At 42.3% G+C, this 13,954-nt stretch overlaps 1 protein-coding gene across 1 annotated transcript; it reads left to right on the forward strand.

Annotated features, from left to right (window-relative positions):
- Positions 1–406: 406 nt before the first annotated feature.
- arl8a (ADP-ribosylation factor-like 8A) lies at positions 407–9,136 on the forward strand. Its single transcript, XM_073469947.1, has 7 exons — positions 407–825; positions 2,252–2,332; positions 3,549–3,622; positions 4,203–4,296; positions 4,646–4,713; positions 5,839–5,909; positions 7,229–9,136. Exons 1-7 carry the CDS (start codon positions 703–705, stop codon positions 7,279–7,281), a joined length of 564 nt encoding a protein of 187 aa, XP_073326048.1. The 5' UTR covers positions 407–702; the 3' UTR covers positions 7,282–9,136.
- The last annotated feature ends 4,818 nt before the right edge of the window (positions 9,137–13,954 follow it).

Genomic DNA, 13,954 nt, shown 5'->3' on the forward strand with positions numbered 1-13,954 from the left:
TGCAGCTGTTCCCTGTGTGGACACCAGGGGGCGGTGTTTACATGCAGCTTTTCCCTGTGTGGACACCAGGGGGCGGTGTTTACATGCAGCTGTTCCCTGTGGACACCAGGGGGCGGTGTTTACATGCAGCTGACCCCTCCTGTCTGCGCTCCTCTGCTTCCGGTATCAGCCCCACCCAAACAGGAAGAGGCGCCAACAAACTGCTGACAGATTAAACCGATCAGACTCCAGAACCGATAAAAGTATCATGTAAAACGTTTGATTCACCATCAGATCATCTTCAGAAAATAAAACACGACATTAACGTCGCGGCTGAATCTCGTTGTTTGACTGATGAAGACGAGTGCGGGTCGCTGCGGTGTTTATTTTGAAAGGCTGCACCGGATGTGCAGCGCGTCGTGTCGTCAGTCTTGACGGTGCTGGTGGGAAAAGGCGCAGCTAGTAAACATCACAGAAACCCGAAAACAGCCCGCGGACACCGCAGCCACCAAACACCGCCGTCTTCGACACATCCCTCGGTCATTAAAGCTGCTGTCGGTGCCGGTCGGGTTCCTGTCACCGCCCGTGGTTGTCACAGCGACTGTCAGCGTCCAGAAAAAAAGACTGTCGGGGCGTTAGCCAGCTAGCTAGCTAGCACAGCCACCTAGCCGTAGCAGCAGCCGCAGCCGCAGCTAGCATTAGCATTAGCATCAGACGACAAAGATGATAGCGCTAATCAACAAACTGCTGGACTGGTTCAAGGCGCTGTTCTGGAAGGAGGAGATGGAGCTGACCCTGGTGGGGCTGCAGTACTCCGGGAAAACCACCTTCGTCAACGTGATCGCGGTAAGATCCGGGCTAATGCGACGTGCTAACGCCAACTGTCAGTTAGCATCTGGCTGCATCCATTGTTACCCTGCAGTGGTGAGGTCAGCTCGCTGTGAGTGGATGAGTGGATGAGGGTTTAACTGAGGTGTAAGTCACATTTGTGTCGGCTACAACCTGATAACTGATCACAGAAGCTGCTACCGCTCCATTAAACCTGTGAACCGGCTCCAGTGAGTCATTCAAAGGAGCACAGCTGCTTCACATCTGCACCGGTGGATGTTCAGGTCTCCATCACGAGTGCAGACGTGTTGATGAGAGAGGCCCGGGATCAGAGCTGAGCCCCCCGCCTGCTGTCAGCCAGCAGGGCCGGAGGGAGGATCTGTGGAGGATCGATCGGCCCCCTCCTGTCACTGTGACCTTCCCTCTCCGGTCACACACCATCAGCTGAGCACCTCATGACGTCAGCCTCGGGTGCTTCCCATTTACATTTTTGGGTGACACACTAACATAGATATTTCTTCACCCAAACATATGTTGTTATAAGCTTTGGCGTTTACTATTTCCTGCTGTAAGAAGCCTAAATGCAGATGTGAGCGCAGACAGATTTTTGAGATGAGCGTCTGAGACTTAAACATCTGAATAATGATAAGTTGTCTGATTTTAAATTCATTTTGAATATGAAAACATAAGTAGAGGTTCATGTTTTCTCCCTGGATGTAGCCTGACACCTGAGCTCAGTTTCTGCTGATACCACTGCTCTCTCTTCCCAAACGTTGTCGAAACTTGTGGGAATAATTTGATTACATCAGGTCACGTGAGGTCAGCGAGTCCACAGCTCAGCGTGACGACAGGAATGTAACTGACTGATAATGACGATGATGAAGGAATGGATCTGTGAAGAGCTGCAATGATTTATTGATTAGTTGTCAACTATTACATTTATCGCTGAGTATTTAAATATTTGATTAACTGATTTTTTGAATGATTTAGATTTTTTCTGGACACGAACAAGGAGACATTTGAGGACGAAACACTGATCGACATTTTCTTTTACATTTACAGACTAGATAACTAATCAATTAATCGAGGAAATAACCGACAACAGATTTATCAGCTCAGCAGTGAAGATAATCTCACACTGCAGCCTTAATCTGAACCCTGAGGTCACCTGGACATCTCCACCGTTAACACATCTTTACCGTCATTTCCTCTTTCTTATCTTACGACACGCAAATCAATACAGCTTCTGACTGTTAAGCTGAAATTTACCATTTATATAGTGTGCAGATACTCAGAGGATTTATGGGCAGATACAACAAGAATATGATGATGGTGACACACAGACTCATAATGAGCAGTGGTGTGTATCAGTAACAAGTGTGTGTGTGTGTGTGTGTGTGTGTGTGTGTGTGTGTGTGTGTGTGTGTGTGTGTGTGTGTTTCAGTCGGGCCAGTTCAGTGAAGACATGATTCCTACAGTCGGGTTCAACATGAGGAAGATCACTAAAGGAAATGTCACCATCAAGGTTGGTAGTTTCATTCCCTGTTTCTACACACGCTCACATGTGCAGTTTGTGTGTTTGTGGATTTGGTTGTGTAGTTAGTTTTTCCTTGTGTGTCAACAACACACACAAGGAGGCATCATCCAATTATCACTTCTGATTTTGGGAAGAAATATCTTTTTAATAATGTTTCTACTTCTTTAAAAATCTGAACATATCAAAGTTTCATGGTTTCACTGACGAGTGAGAAAACTGAAAACATAGTTCAACAAGCACTTTATTATAATTTCACAAAATCTCATTAACTAACAGACATTAAATGTGATGTAAACCTTAAATATAAAACACTAATGCAGTAGAAATAAATCATATAGATAAACAAATGTACACGGTGCAGTAACTGTCAGTTTTAACAGCACAGTGTAGTTTGTGAAACTGGTTCACAGCTACAACCTTGTGCCGTAACATTTATGTTTAACTGGAATGACCCTCAGTAGAGTGCATACCTCTGCCAAGTCCCAACAGTCCCCATGTCTTCATGTTCTTCCTCATGTTCTCACTCATAGATACCAGCTGTTTAAATACGCCTGATTGTTTCCATCAAGATCCCTGTTATTACATGTTAAACCCTCTCTCTCCCTCCTCCTATTTCACAATGTTAATGAAAGTGAGAGAAAAATTCCTTGTTCCGTCTTTTTATCTGGATCAGCACTAAAAGTTAATGAGGTCTATTCTGGGTCGAGACTCATCCTCCATCTGCGTTTGGTGGAAATGTGTTCAGTAGTTTTTGTGTCATCCTGCTGACAAACCAACAAACAGACAAACAAACTGACACAGGTGAAATCAGCACCAACAAATAGAAAAAACACTTTGTATTTTAGTTTTTAGAGCCAGAAATACTCAAACTAAATGTATTTTCTTATTCGGCACATAAGAAATGACAACAAGCAATTGTTTTAAAAAAAGTTTTATTTAAGTTTTGAGGTTTTTCAGTCTGTTTTGAATGTTTTCATTTTTTAATTGACTTTTTAAAAGACATTTTTTACACCAACTGTGAGCTCAGCAGCTACAGTGAAGAGTTCAGCTTAAAGGGTGTAAATCTGGTCTCCTCAGATCAGTTTGTGATCTCTTCTCTTCTGCAGACTTGAATTATAGCAGACGAGCTGTATGGAGACATCTGATGTTTGTTTTTTTGTGTGTTTTTTTTAAATGTTTATCGACTCTCTCTCTGTGTCTGTAGTTGTGGGATATCGGCGGTCAGCCTCGGTTCAGGAGCATGTGGGAGCGTTACTGTCGAGGAGTCAGCGCTATCGTGTAAGTCCTGGTTCCTTAAACTGTGCTTACTGCCCCCTAAACGGGTCACTAGGACGTCTCTGCTGGGTCCAAACATGACAGAAGACATTAATGAGACGGCTGAGTCAGAGCCAAGTCACGCAAGTTTGTCCATCAACTCGTCCTTCTGTCCTTCAGACAGGTTTTTCAAAATGAGAGACATGTTCAGCATTAAATCTAATATCTGAAGGTTTTTGCCAACAAGACTTTGGCTGAATCGTGCTGAATGTCAGAGAAATCCTTGAGTTTGACCATCAGAGAGAAGCAGAGTACAGAACACAGTCCTGCAGCCTTGTTGTGTCGTATTACCCCAGTTGACTTGGTGAGACGGGACAGGAAGGCTGCAGGGCAAACGGGTCAGATTTATGTAACAAAAGTTAGTTTGCATGTACAGTTGATGTAGTAAAAGTGAAAGTGGTGTTTTGGCTTTCAGTCCAGTTCAGCAGGACGGAGCGTGATATGATTGTAGAGCCTCCAGAACTGTGTAACATTTACATTTCATGTAAATTTAAACGTTTTGAATGAATGTTCAGGTGGTTTCATAGTTTTCTTCCTGTTGTAGCTACATGGTGGACGCAGCAGATCCAGAGAAGATCGAAGCCTCCAAGAACGAACTCCACAACCTGCTGGACAAACCGCAGCTGCAGGGAATTCCTGTAAGAACTCAAGCAGAACAGACTGAGCCTGAGCAGAACAGACTGAGCCTGAGCAGAACAGACTGAGCAGAACAGACTGAGCCAGACTGAGCCTGAGCAGAACAGACTGAGCCTGAGCAGAACAGACTGAGCCTGAGCAGAACAAAGTTAACTAAATAATTCAACTGACGTGAAGTAATGAGCTGACTGAACCTAATGACCCGACTGAATCTGTCCTGAAGTGACTCAATCTGGACAAACCAGCTTATAAAGATTAAACTGATTGTAAAGACTGAACCAGAACGAGCGACTGGACTCAAACTGACTGAACAAACTTGAGCTGATGTGTTTTCCGCCTGTGTGTCTTCAGGTTTTGGTTCTGGGCAATAAGAGGGACCTACCAGGAGCTCTGGATGAGAAGGAGCTCATAGAGAGGATGTAAGTCCACAGTCACCTCTGACCCTGATGGTTTCTCATCGTGAAGCTGTTTGGAGTCGCGTCAGGCTTTTGGTTTTGTTTCATACAGATGTGTCGTTCATGTCTGCTCTCGCTGTGACTCACTGGCTCCCCCTTCTGGAGTCAGGCGAGTCCAACACAAGTCTGACAGACACACGTGCTCGGGGTGTAACGGTTCATGTATTCCTCCTGAAATGTCACAGCACAGACGTCACTGTAGTCGTACGAAGAACATGTCTAACTCTCACACTTTAGTGAGATTAAACAAGAAGAAGATACTGTAGTGAGATACTGTAGATCAGCTGTGTGGGGAAGTTTCAGAGAGCGAGTGGTGGAAACATGTCGAACACGCTGACACACAAAAGTCCAATAACATCTGCCGAGCGTCTTTTAAACCACCTCTGTGTGTGAAAACAGACGAGGTCAAACACAGCTGGCACTAGCGTCACATTTACATTTGATTGTTATCAGCCGTGTGACGGTGTGTGTTCACTGCTCAGATCTCAGGTGGAACAAACTGCAACTTCTGTCAGTTGCAAATAAATGCAAAGTAACCTCGCCTTATGCAAATCTGACTTTTGGTTGCTTCTTTTTTTACCCGTGTCGCCCGACTGTCACTGAACCGTGACCGCAAACAGAGATATGTTTCGAGCCGTGACTTCTGTGTTGGCTAAAATGTCTTTATACATGGAATAATCTGCAGAAGGCCTTAAACTGGGATTGTTTGATTGTTTTGTTTGATTTTAAATGCGTTAGTCTATAATTTAATCTGTTTCTTACGTTTGCATTTATTTATTTTTTATCTACTTTATACCTGTTTTTATTGTGTTTTAACTTTTAGGTTTCATACATTCTTGTCTTTGTTGTCTTGTTCTGTAAATGAAGATACATCTTCAATGGTTTAAGTCAAACTGAATTAGAGATTGAGTACCGTTACACCCCTGAGACATACTGATGGGACACGCTGTAGATTAACGGGGACAACAGTCTCTCACACCATCACCAGAGTAGCTGCTGCATTAATGTGTGTAACTGTTGACGTTCCTGTTTTATCATCCGACTGCTGGACGATTTACTTTTTATTGATTGTGTCTGTTTTTTTATCAGGAACCTGTCGGCCATCCAGGACAGAGAGATCTGCTGCTACTCCATCTCCTGCAAGGAGAAAGACAACATCGGTACCGCACACACACACACACACACACACACACACACACGTTCGTACTTTCATTCATTTCAATCAGACCACTGCAGTGACACGATGAAGGTGTCTACCGAAAACCAGATTACATTTTAAGCTGCATGGTAACACAGCATCATCACCTGGTAGATGATTTGTGAGTTTGAGTGTGTCACCGTGGTAACCTTTAAGTTTAAATCCTGTCCCACAGTATTATAAACCACTGCACAGTGTTTGAATCGAGAGCCAAAGAAAATCATACTGTGATTATTCCTTCAGTCATGATTTCAGTGCTCATGGTCATTTTCACTGAAACAAATCTAAAAATGATGCGATGTTTTTTAAAGTTTTTACGTGTTGAGACTGAGAGCATCTCTGAAGCCCCACATGCTGCATTTATAACGCTGTGTTGTGACCATAACGTGATCTGGATGATACTCCAGCTGTATTTGAATCAGAGTGATGAGGAGAGCTGAGGTCACTCACCTACTGAATCTCTGGTCTGGAGTTCACCTTCACTCCTGTTTGTATCTGCAGAGTTTCCTTCATGACTCCTGATCACTTCCTGTCGTATCAGAGACGTGTTGAGTCACTGCTGAGACAAACGTTTCCTGCTCCTTCACATTAAATGTGTTGTGACGGTGTACCGGCAGCAGGCTTTTATTGTGGAGCAGCCACAGGAAATAAAATGTATTTATCAGAGTTTTCAGAGGTTCATTAGCTCTTTGATGAAAAAACACAACAACATCTGGACATGTAGACGTTTTAAATACTGCAGAAAGGACTGCTACAATCAGCCAGTATGTATATGTTTATTATCAATGTTATAGTGAAGTGACGGCATCATACTGACATGGCCTCATATATTAAAGGAACAGTTCACCCAAAAAATGTAACTCAGTCATCATCTCCTCCCTCCATGATGACATAAAGTCAGGTGAAGTCTCCAAACAGCTCGAGCTCCATCACCCACTTCAGGCGGGTGCACGCTGATGCTTTTTTCTCAGCAACTACAGTCAAGATTTCATCAAATGACTTCCTGACTGTCCATCAGGTGGAGGGAGGAGGTATGGACTGAGTTTTACTCTTTGGGTGAACTGCTCCTTTAAACGTTGTCAACTTAAGATCCAGTGATGAGTTTTTTTAAACTCTCTCTCTGTCTGATGAAGAGTTTCCATAACACACACACACACACAGTCGCACTTCATGACACGTTGAACGTTTTGTTTTTCTGTGTGTGTTTCTGTTTCTGTGCACACACACACACACACACACACACACACACACCTTCTCACACACGTGTACCTCTCTCTGCAGACATCACTCTTCAGTGGTTGATCCAACACTCCAGGACTAAGAGGAGTTCCTGAGAACAGACACGCCCCCAACAGAACAGGCCACGCCCATCTGTCCTACACTCACTCGCTCTTTGATCAAACCCCCCCCCCCCCAAAACTTTTATCCCCCCAGCCGTCCCCCCTCCTTCTCCCCTCCCTTGTATTAAAACCTCCTCCCCCTCACACTGATACCTCGTTTTTGTTGTTTAAGTATTGACAGAATCAGACTGTGACCGAACCAAAGTCTCCTGACAGACACATTCAGCTCATCATTTCATTTCCTCGACTCACCTCAGATATCTCAGTTTCTCTTGTTTCTCACGTAAATGAAACGTGATTTTAAACACAGAACTGCTCATAATTAATCAGAAATCAATGGTCCTTCTAATTTTCTGATCATTTCCTCTATATTAATATTTATAATGGTAGAAGAACAAATCCAGCCCAAAGGTGCATCATGTTTGAGGAGGAAAAGCGATGACGACCACACTGAGACGTCTCCGAGGAAAACTCTCTGACGTGCAGTCGTGTCGGAGTGACGCTTCTCTGGTTTCAGTACCAGGAAGCATTAACGAGGGTTCAGAGACGCCGTCTTCGTTTTCATAAACGCTAAATGTCTTCAGTACACCAGCACTCGAGCGCACACACGATTAAAACTCCCGCAGGTACTTTTCCCTGGAAACGGGAGCCGATTTCTGACACTCGCATCAGTTATTTCATGTTCAGAAGTGTTCAGCTAAGGATTTTATTTATAAAGTAGTTAATGAGTCGTTTCAACCAAATTACAGAACAGGACTATTTTTAAAAATCGATGGATTATACAGAGTACATGTTCAGCGCTGCTCCTCCGTGGTTATATATCAGAAAAACCAAAACCGTCTTCATGGCGAAAAACTACGAGAGGGAAGAGATAAAATATGTTTGTTGTAGTTTGGCTGAAGTGACTTCATCATCTTCAGTCACGTCAGTGTTTGACACCGGCAACAGAAAAGTGGTATCAGTGCGTCTCTACAGATCCACACAACAGCCTCCCTGACCTGAGCGTCTCTCTGTCCGCTCGGCAGTCGAACCTTCAGCCGTGCTGACCTTTAACCACCGTGAACAGATTGTCAGCCAGTTATCTGGAGCCTGTTTTGTGGATCGTGTTTTTCCCATGATCCTCCTCTCTTCCGACCCCACCTCCATCACCTCATAGCCAGTAACCACAAATCTGCCTTCATCACTTCCTCCTCTGTTGAGTTTCATTCCTCCCCCGTCTACCTCCACATCTTCCATCCATCCAGACCTCCATTATTTCACATTTATATAATCCTCCCTCGTCTGTTGTGAACTGCTTGTCCTCCTCCTGTATTCCCTCTATCCTTCCTTTCCTTTCTTATTTTTGGATGTTACCTTCTTTCTCCCTTTTCCTCGCCGCCAAGCCCCGCCCCTCGTCCTCTCTCTCTCTCTCTCTCTCTCTCTCTCTCCTGCTGAGCGAGGGATTAAAAACCTTTTTATTGCACTGTTGATTTTGGTTTTGTAAGATATTAATAATGAGAATAATGTTAATAATCTTCTTATTGTGACATAACCTGGTCTGGCCAGATTTAAGGAAGTGGTACTTCAACTGGAGAAGGAGAAATGTTTTTGTCTCTGTTCATATCTCTGTAATAAGCTTTTTATTTCTTATTTGTTTTATATTGTTGTTATTTTTTAACGTTGTTTTTGACTTCATAAGTCTTCTCTGGATGTGATTCAGAGGTCAGTGTTTTTTGCTCTGAGATGTCTGCTGATTGGACCAGGAGTGTCACGTGATCAAACCTTCACATCATGTCGATGTAATTTGTCACGTTTGACTCATTGAAAACACCCACATATTAAATGTTTATGAAATCGATTAATTTAAAAAGTTTTCATCTATTTATTCTCCTCTTCACACACCTTCATGAATCATCGAATCAGGTTTGGTGGAAAAATACGTTTCGGATGACGACAAACAAACAAAAGATATTTGTCCTCTCAAACTTTACAGCCTCCATCACAATAATATAAAATATATATAAAATATCCACGTCCTGTTTAATAACCACGAGATGGCAACTTGAATATGGACGTGTGTGGCTGCCAATATTCAAATACAATCCAAAATTAATTGCGTGTTATTTTTGCGTGTATGAAGCAAGAAATTAGAATCAAATTTTATTTTTTAACGTTGAAATGCAAAATTGATGTCAAAATGAAAATTTCCTGGTGATAGCTAATGTTTAACGAACATGAAGTGCTGTATTTTCATGGTCGTTCCCGTCCTGTCAATATTGGAGTTTTATTTTCATTAGAAATTAATTAAGATCAGGACAAAATTCAGATTAAAATGCAAAACTGCAAACTTTTTTAAGTTTAGGTTGCACGTTGTCTATTTTAATAATAGTAATAATACATTTTCAAACATGAAAATGATGATTTACTGTTTTTAAATTTCATTTTCACAGAAATGGGAATGATATAATTGTAATATTGTCAGCCTCAGACAGTGTTAACCACGTGTTTGTGTTACGGTACGTACGACAATACAATCGTGAAGAATGATGTTACACAACAAATCTACTATATTCATTTATGTCATGTATATAATGAGTTGGTGCTCATGTAGCTGGTCTCAGTTTACCAGCAGTTTACGCTGAATGTGAAGGAATATATAATTATTTTGTTTGTGTGAACGGCAGCAACACATTTTCAAGCATTTAAACTTTTGGCAAACGAGTGATCGAGTTTACTGTTTAAAGAAACAGCAGCAGAGAGAAACTACTGAGGGAAGTTTGACGGTCTGACACATTATTGGACGATATATTCGAATCTGTAAGATAATTAAGAGATTTATCAGTAAATCTGGATTAAAATGTTTTCCTCAAAAGACGATTATCAGCATTAAGTTCACATCCTCGTGCTGTTTCTACACTACTTATATTTGCCTGCTTGATTCATTGTGTCCTCGTGTTGCTGCGTATCACGTTTCTGACACGTCCTGGTCCACAGCAGCCAATCAGACTGCAGAACAAACAGGAAGTGGAAGGATCATTACCTGTCTGTATGTTCTGTACTGAGCTTCTTTTGTTTAAGAGTGGTCAAACTGTCAGCAGCTGATGTGGGAGATTATTTCTGTGAGCACACACTCACCTGCTTTACGCTGCCGGGCTTCAGATTTAAGGTGAAGAGGAACTTCAGGCCTTTTTCTTGTGTTCTCGTGAAACGTCATCAGTTTAACAGCTGACGACCGACCAGCTCGTACGTTCTAGTTCAGCACTGCAGACATATAAACTGTTGTTATAATAAAACAATTTATCATTTTTGAACCCCTCTCACTAATACCGGTATAAAACTTCTCATCAACAGTATCTCTGATTTAAAGTGCAAATGGCACCGGCGTTCTCAGCCCTCGGTCTTTTGCTCGTTGTAATCGTGGCCAGAACCCTTTCTTTTTCTGTTTCATGTGCATTGATTTGCTCAACTGAACAGCTAATCATAGTGATTTTTCTCAGCGATGGGCTCTGCTTCGATTCAACCTGCTCAGTTGACCAAAAAGCTGCTAACAAGTGCCAAAGGTGTGAGACAAAGTGCAAAAGCTAGAGCCACAGACGCACAGCGATGGCCCAACATTGACTGACGACAGAAGCACCATTGATAAAGACCAAAAAACCAAAAACATAAATGATCTTGGATCTTTGATATGTCCTTCTGTTGTTCTTGCTGTAGTGATTTCCACAGCAGAGCCAAACTCTTGTTGTAAGTGACTCAGCCTTCTTCAGCCCGACAGTGTAAAGCTGCTTATTAAGATAATAAAGAGCCGTCGATGTGAAGGAGCTGAACTTACTGACTGAACACCGACATCGACAAGCACAACTCAAAGTGTTAAATATCAAGAAAAACTGAATCTCCTTCGGCCTCGATCGGCTCGGTTTGTTGTGCAGCTGCTCCGGCGTTCTCTGAACCAGCAAAGAGTTGTTGTCTCCGTTCTGGTCCACTCGAGATTCATTGATCTGTTGATCAGCCAGCACAGTGATTATTAGTTATGACGCCATCAGACAGACCGGGTCGCAGAGGGAATTTTCAAGTGTCTGCTTTTTTGTGATATTTTTGATAATATCCAGCAGAGTTGACAGGAAGTAACAGGAGTTTGAAACAAAAAAAAAACAACCTTTGATTTTCTAAGTGTAGATTTAAGAAATCCTGTCAGCAGTAGAAACATCTGTGGAGTCAGAAAGTCACATTGTTCGCTTGTCTTTGTTATTTAAATACAGAACAAACTGGGATCTGTCTGGAGAGCAGGAGGACAGATCATAGCTGAACAGCTGTTGTCTGTCGCTTCACCTCGTCTGGTAAACATTTACCTGCCTGCCAGGTGACTGAAGGCAGAGCGACGCCTTCAGATAACAGCTGTGGGTGTTTTCAGATGTGTGAACCTTGAAATCTCCCCTGCAGCTCCGTTCTGATCTGTTCTGATCGGCTCTGGTCTCTTCTGTTTGCATGCTGAGGGCAGGGATTGTATATCTGTGGGACCTGATGAAGTAAACAATTGTTTTGGTGCAACTTTACCATTAAATGGCCTTAATCCAGTGTGTCGACCTGAGTATTAACCCACAGACGAGTCAAGTGAGCACACGACAGTGCAATAAAACAGAAGTATGGACGTTGTGCTTTTACATGCTTCTTCATGTCTGCGGAGGATCGCGTGACCGTGTGCTTACAGAAACTTTTCTGACAGATGAATACACTGGAATATTGTCATCGTAATGTAAAGTTCGGCCAGATTTTTTTTTATCGCAAATAATCTAGTGACGTCCTGCGATCCTGCACGTACAAACTCTAACTGCTCAGGATGTGATGTCACGTGTGTCATGATGATCCTGTTCGGTTATTTACTCATCAAGAAACTGGAGATTTCTACAGAGTCTGGACCAAAATATGACAAAACCCAGACAGAACGATCAGCACGAGAGCATATTACAGCTGAGTGTCAGTGGAAACAGTGCTGTGAAAGGTTACAGGAATCTCAGCTGTCGTATTATTAGATTAGATTAAAGTTCATTCAGAATAATCTTAACTACGTTGTTGTTCCAGAGCTTTTGACTGTGTCTCACAGTCTTCATCAAAATGGATTTTGCTCAGTCAGACCGAGCTGTCAAACCTTAATATGTAGCGTTTACTTACCTTTGAAGCAGCCTGACAGTCGAGTAGAAGTAGAAGTTGTACTAAATGAAAACAGAGAATCGTCTGAGCACTTTTTAACCGCTTAAATGTAAAAACATCGTCCTGAGTCTGATCTAGATTCATTGGTAGAGTCGAGTATATTGCTTTAATTTAAGCCGACCATCTTGAAAAGCCAATCAGTCAGTCAGTCTTAGTTTGATCAACCAGAATTAAGTAATTTATTTTAAACTCGATGATGAGCGGCGCTGTGAGCTGGTTCTGACTGGACTTTGTCTGGTTTTGTTGCTGACTCTGTATTTTTTGGTGGAGGAAGTGTTTGTACGTGCAGGGTCCGTCAGTCTGAACCTGTTTGTACATTATCATTTGATTCAGTTGATATATAATGTGTTTTAATAGAAACATGCTTGTGTATGATACTAATTAAATACTATGGAGAAACAACACGAGGCGTCTCGTTTTCTGTCTGTGGAATTATTCATGATATGAAATGTTTCATTCAACGATCGTGATGTTTGATTACAATATTATCTTTTATATGTTTTTAAAAAGAAAAGATTCAAAAACCTCCAAACCAAATAAAAAACACACCTTTCATCGAAAACTATGGATGCCTGGAACGGCCACAGGTGCAAGACCACCACACACACATGACATGGCACAAGACAAGAAGGAGAACAAGAATCAAATAAGAGGAGAATGAGATGATTATCTGTTATCATTAGAAAACAATCTGTGTTATTTGGAGACAACGTCGTAATTAACTCACGATCTCTAGATAACGGCATTAAAAAAAATTACAACTCTGGTCGCCCTGGGCTTCTGTAGAAACAACAAAATGAAGATGAAACGGTCATAAAATATAATCTGGATGTTATTTTGTGAAAATGTCTGAATGTTTGTCTGAGTTTACTAACAGATAATTAAACCATGAACAAAGAATAAATCATCAGTGTTGTTGCGACAGCAACCAGAACAGTTTAATAGTTAAATATTTACATGGAGATTTTCTGTATTTTACAGGTTTTTATTCAGTTTGATCAGAGACACAGTTTATAGTGAAACATCCAGTCCGACTGATCCCAGACCTGCAGTGTTACTGATGAGACAGCAGGGGGCAGCACACACACACACACACACACCTCATCAGTGTGTGTGTGTGTGTGTGTGTCGGGTCAGCTCTCGGGTCACATTCAGACTAATTTGTCTGTTGAGCGGCAGCAGCTGAGCTCAGCAGCTCCGTCATCATCATCATCATCATCACAGCTGGCCTGTCAGCTGGTCTGAGGTCACGTGTGATCTGAGCGGTGAAAATGTAAATATCAGCTGAGAGCGAGAAACTTCACACCACATCCACTCGTTTGTGTTTACAGGCTCTTTATTGAAACATCCTGGTCCAGTGTTCAGTCTGATGTCAGGGATTATTCAAGAGAAACCTTCTGCACGGTCACGTGACAGACCAGAGGTTTGACCTCAACCAATCACAGCTCATCGTCTGTCACGATGTGGTGATATGTGAGCGGTG

The sequence above is a fragment of the Pagrus major genome, chromosome 7 (genome assembly GCF_040436345.1).
Source record: "Pagrus major chromosome 7, Pma_NU_1.0".
Classification (NCBI taxonomy): domain Eukaryota; kingdom Metazoa; phylum Chordata; class Actinopteri; order Spariformes; family Sparidae; genus Pagrus; species Pagrus major.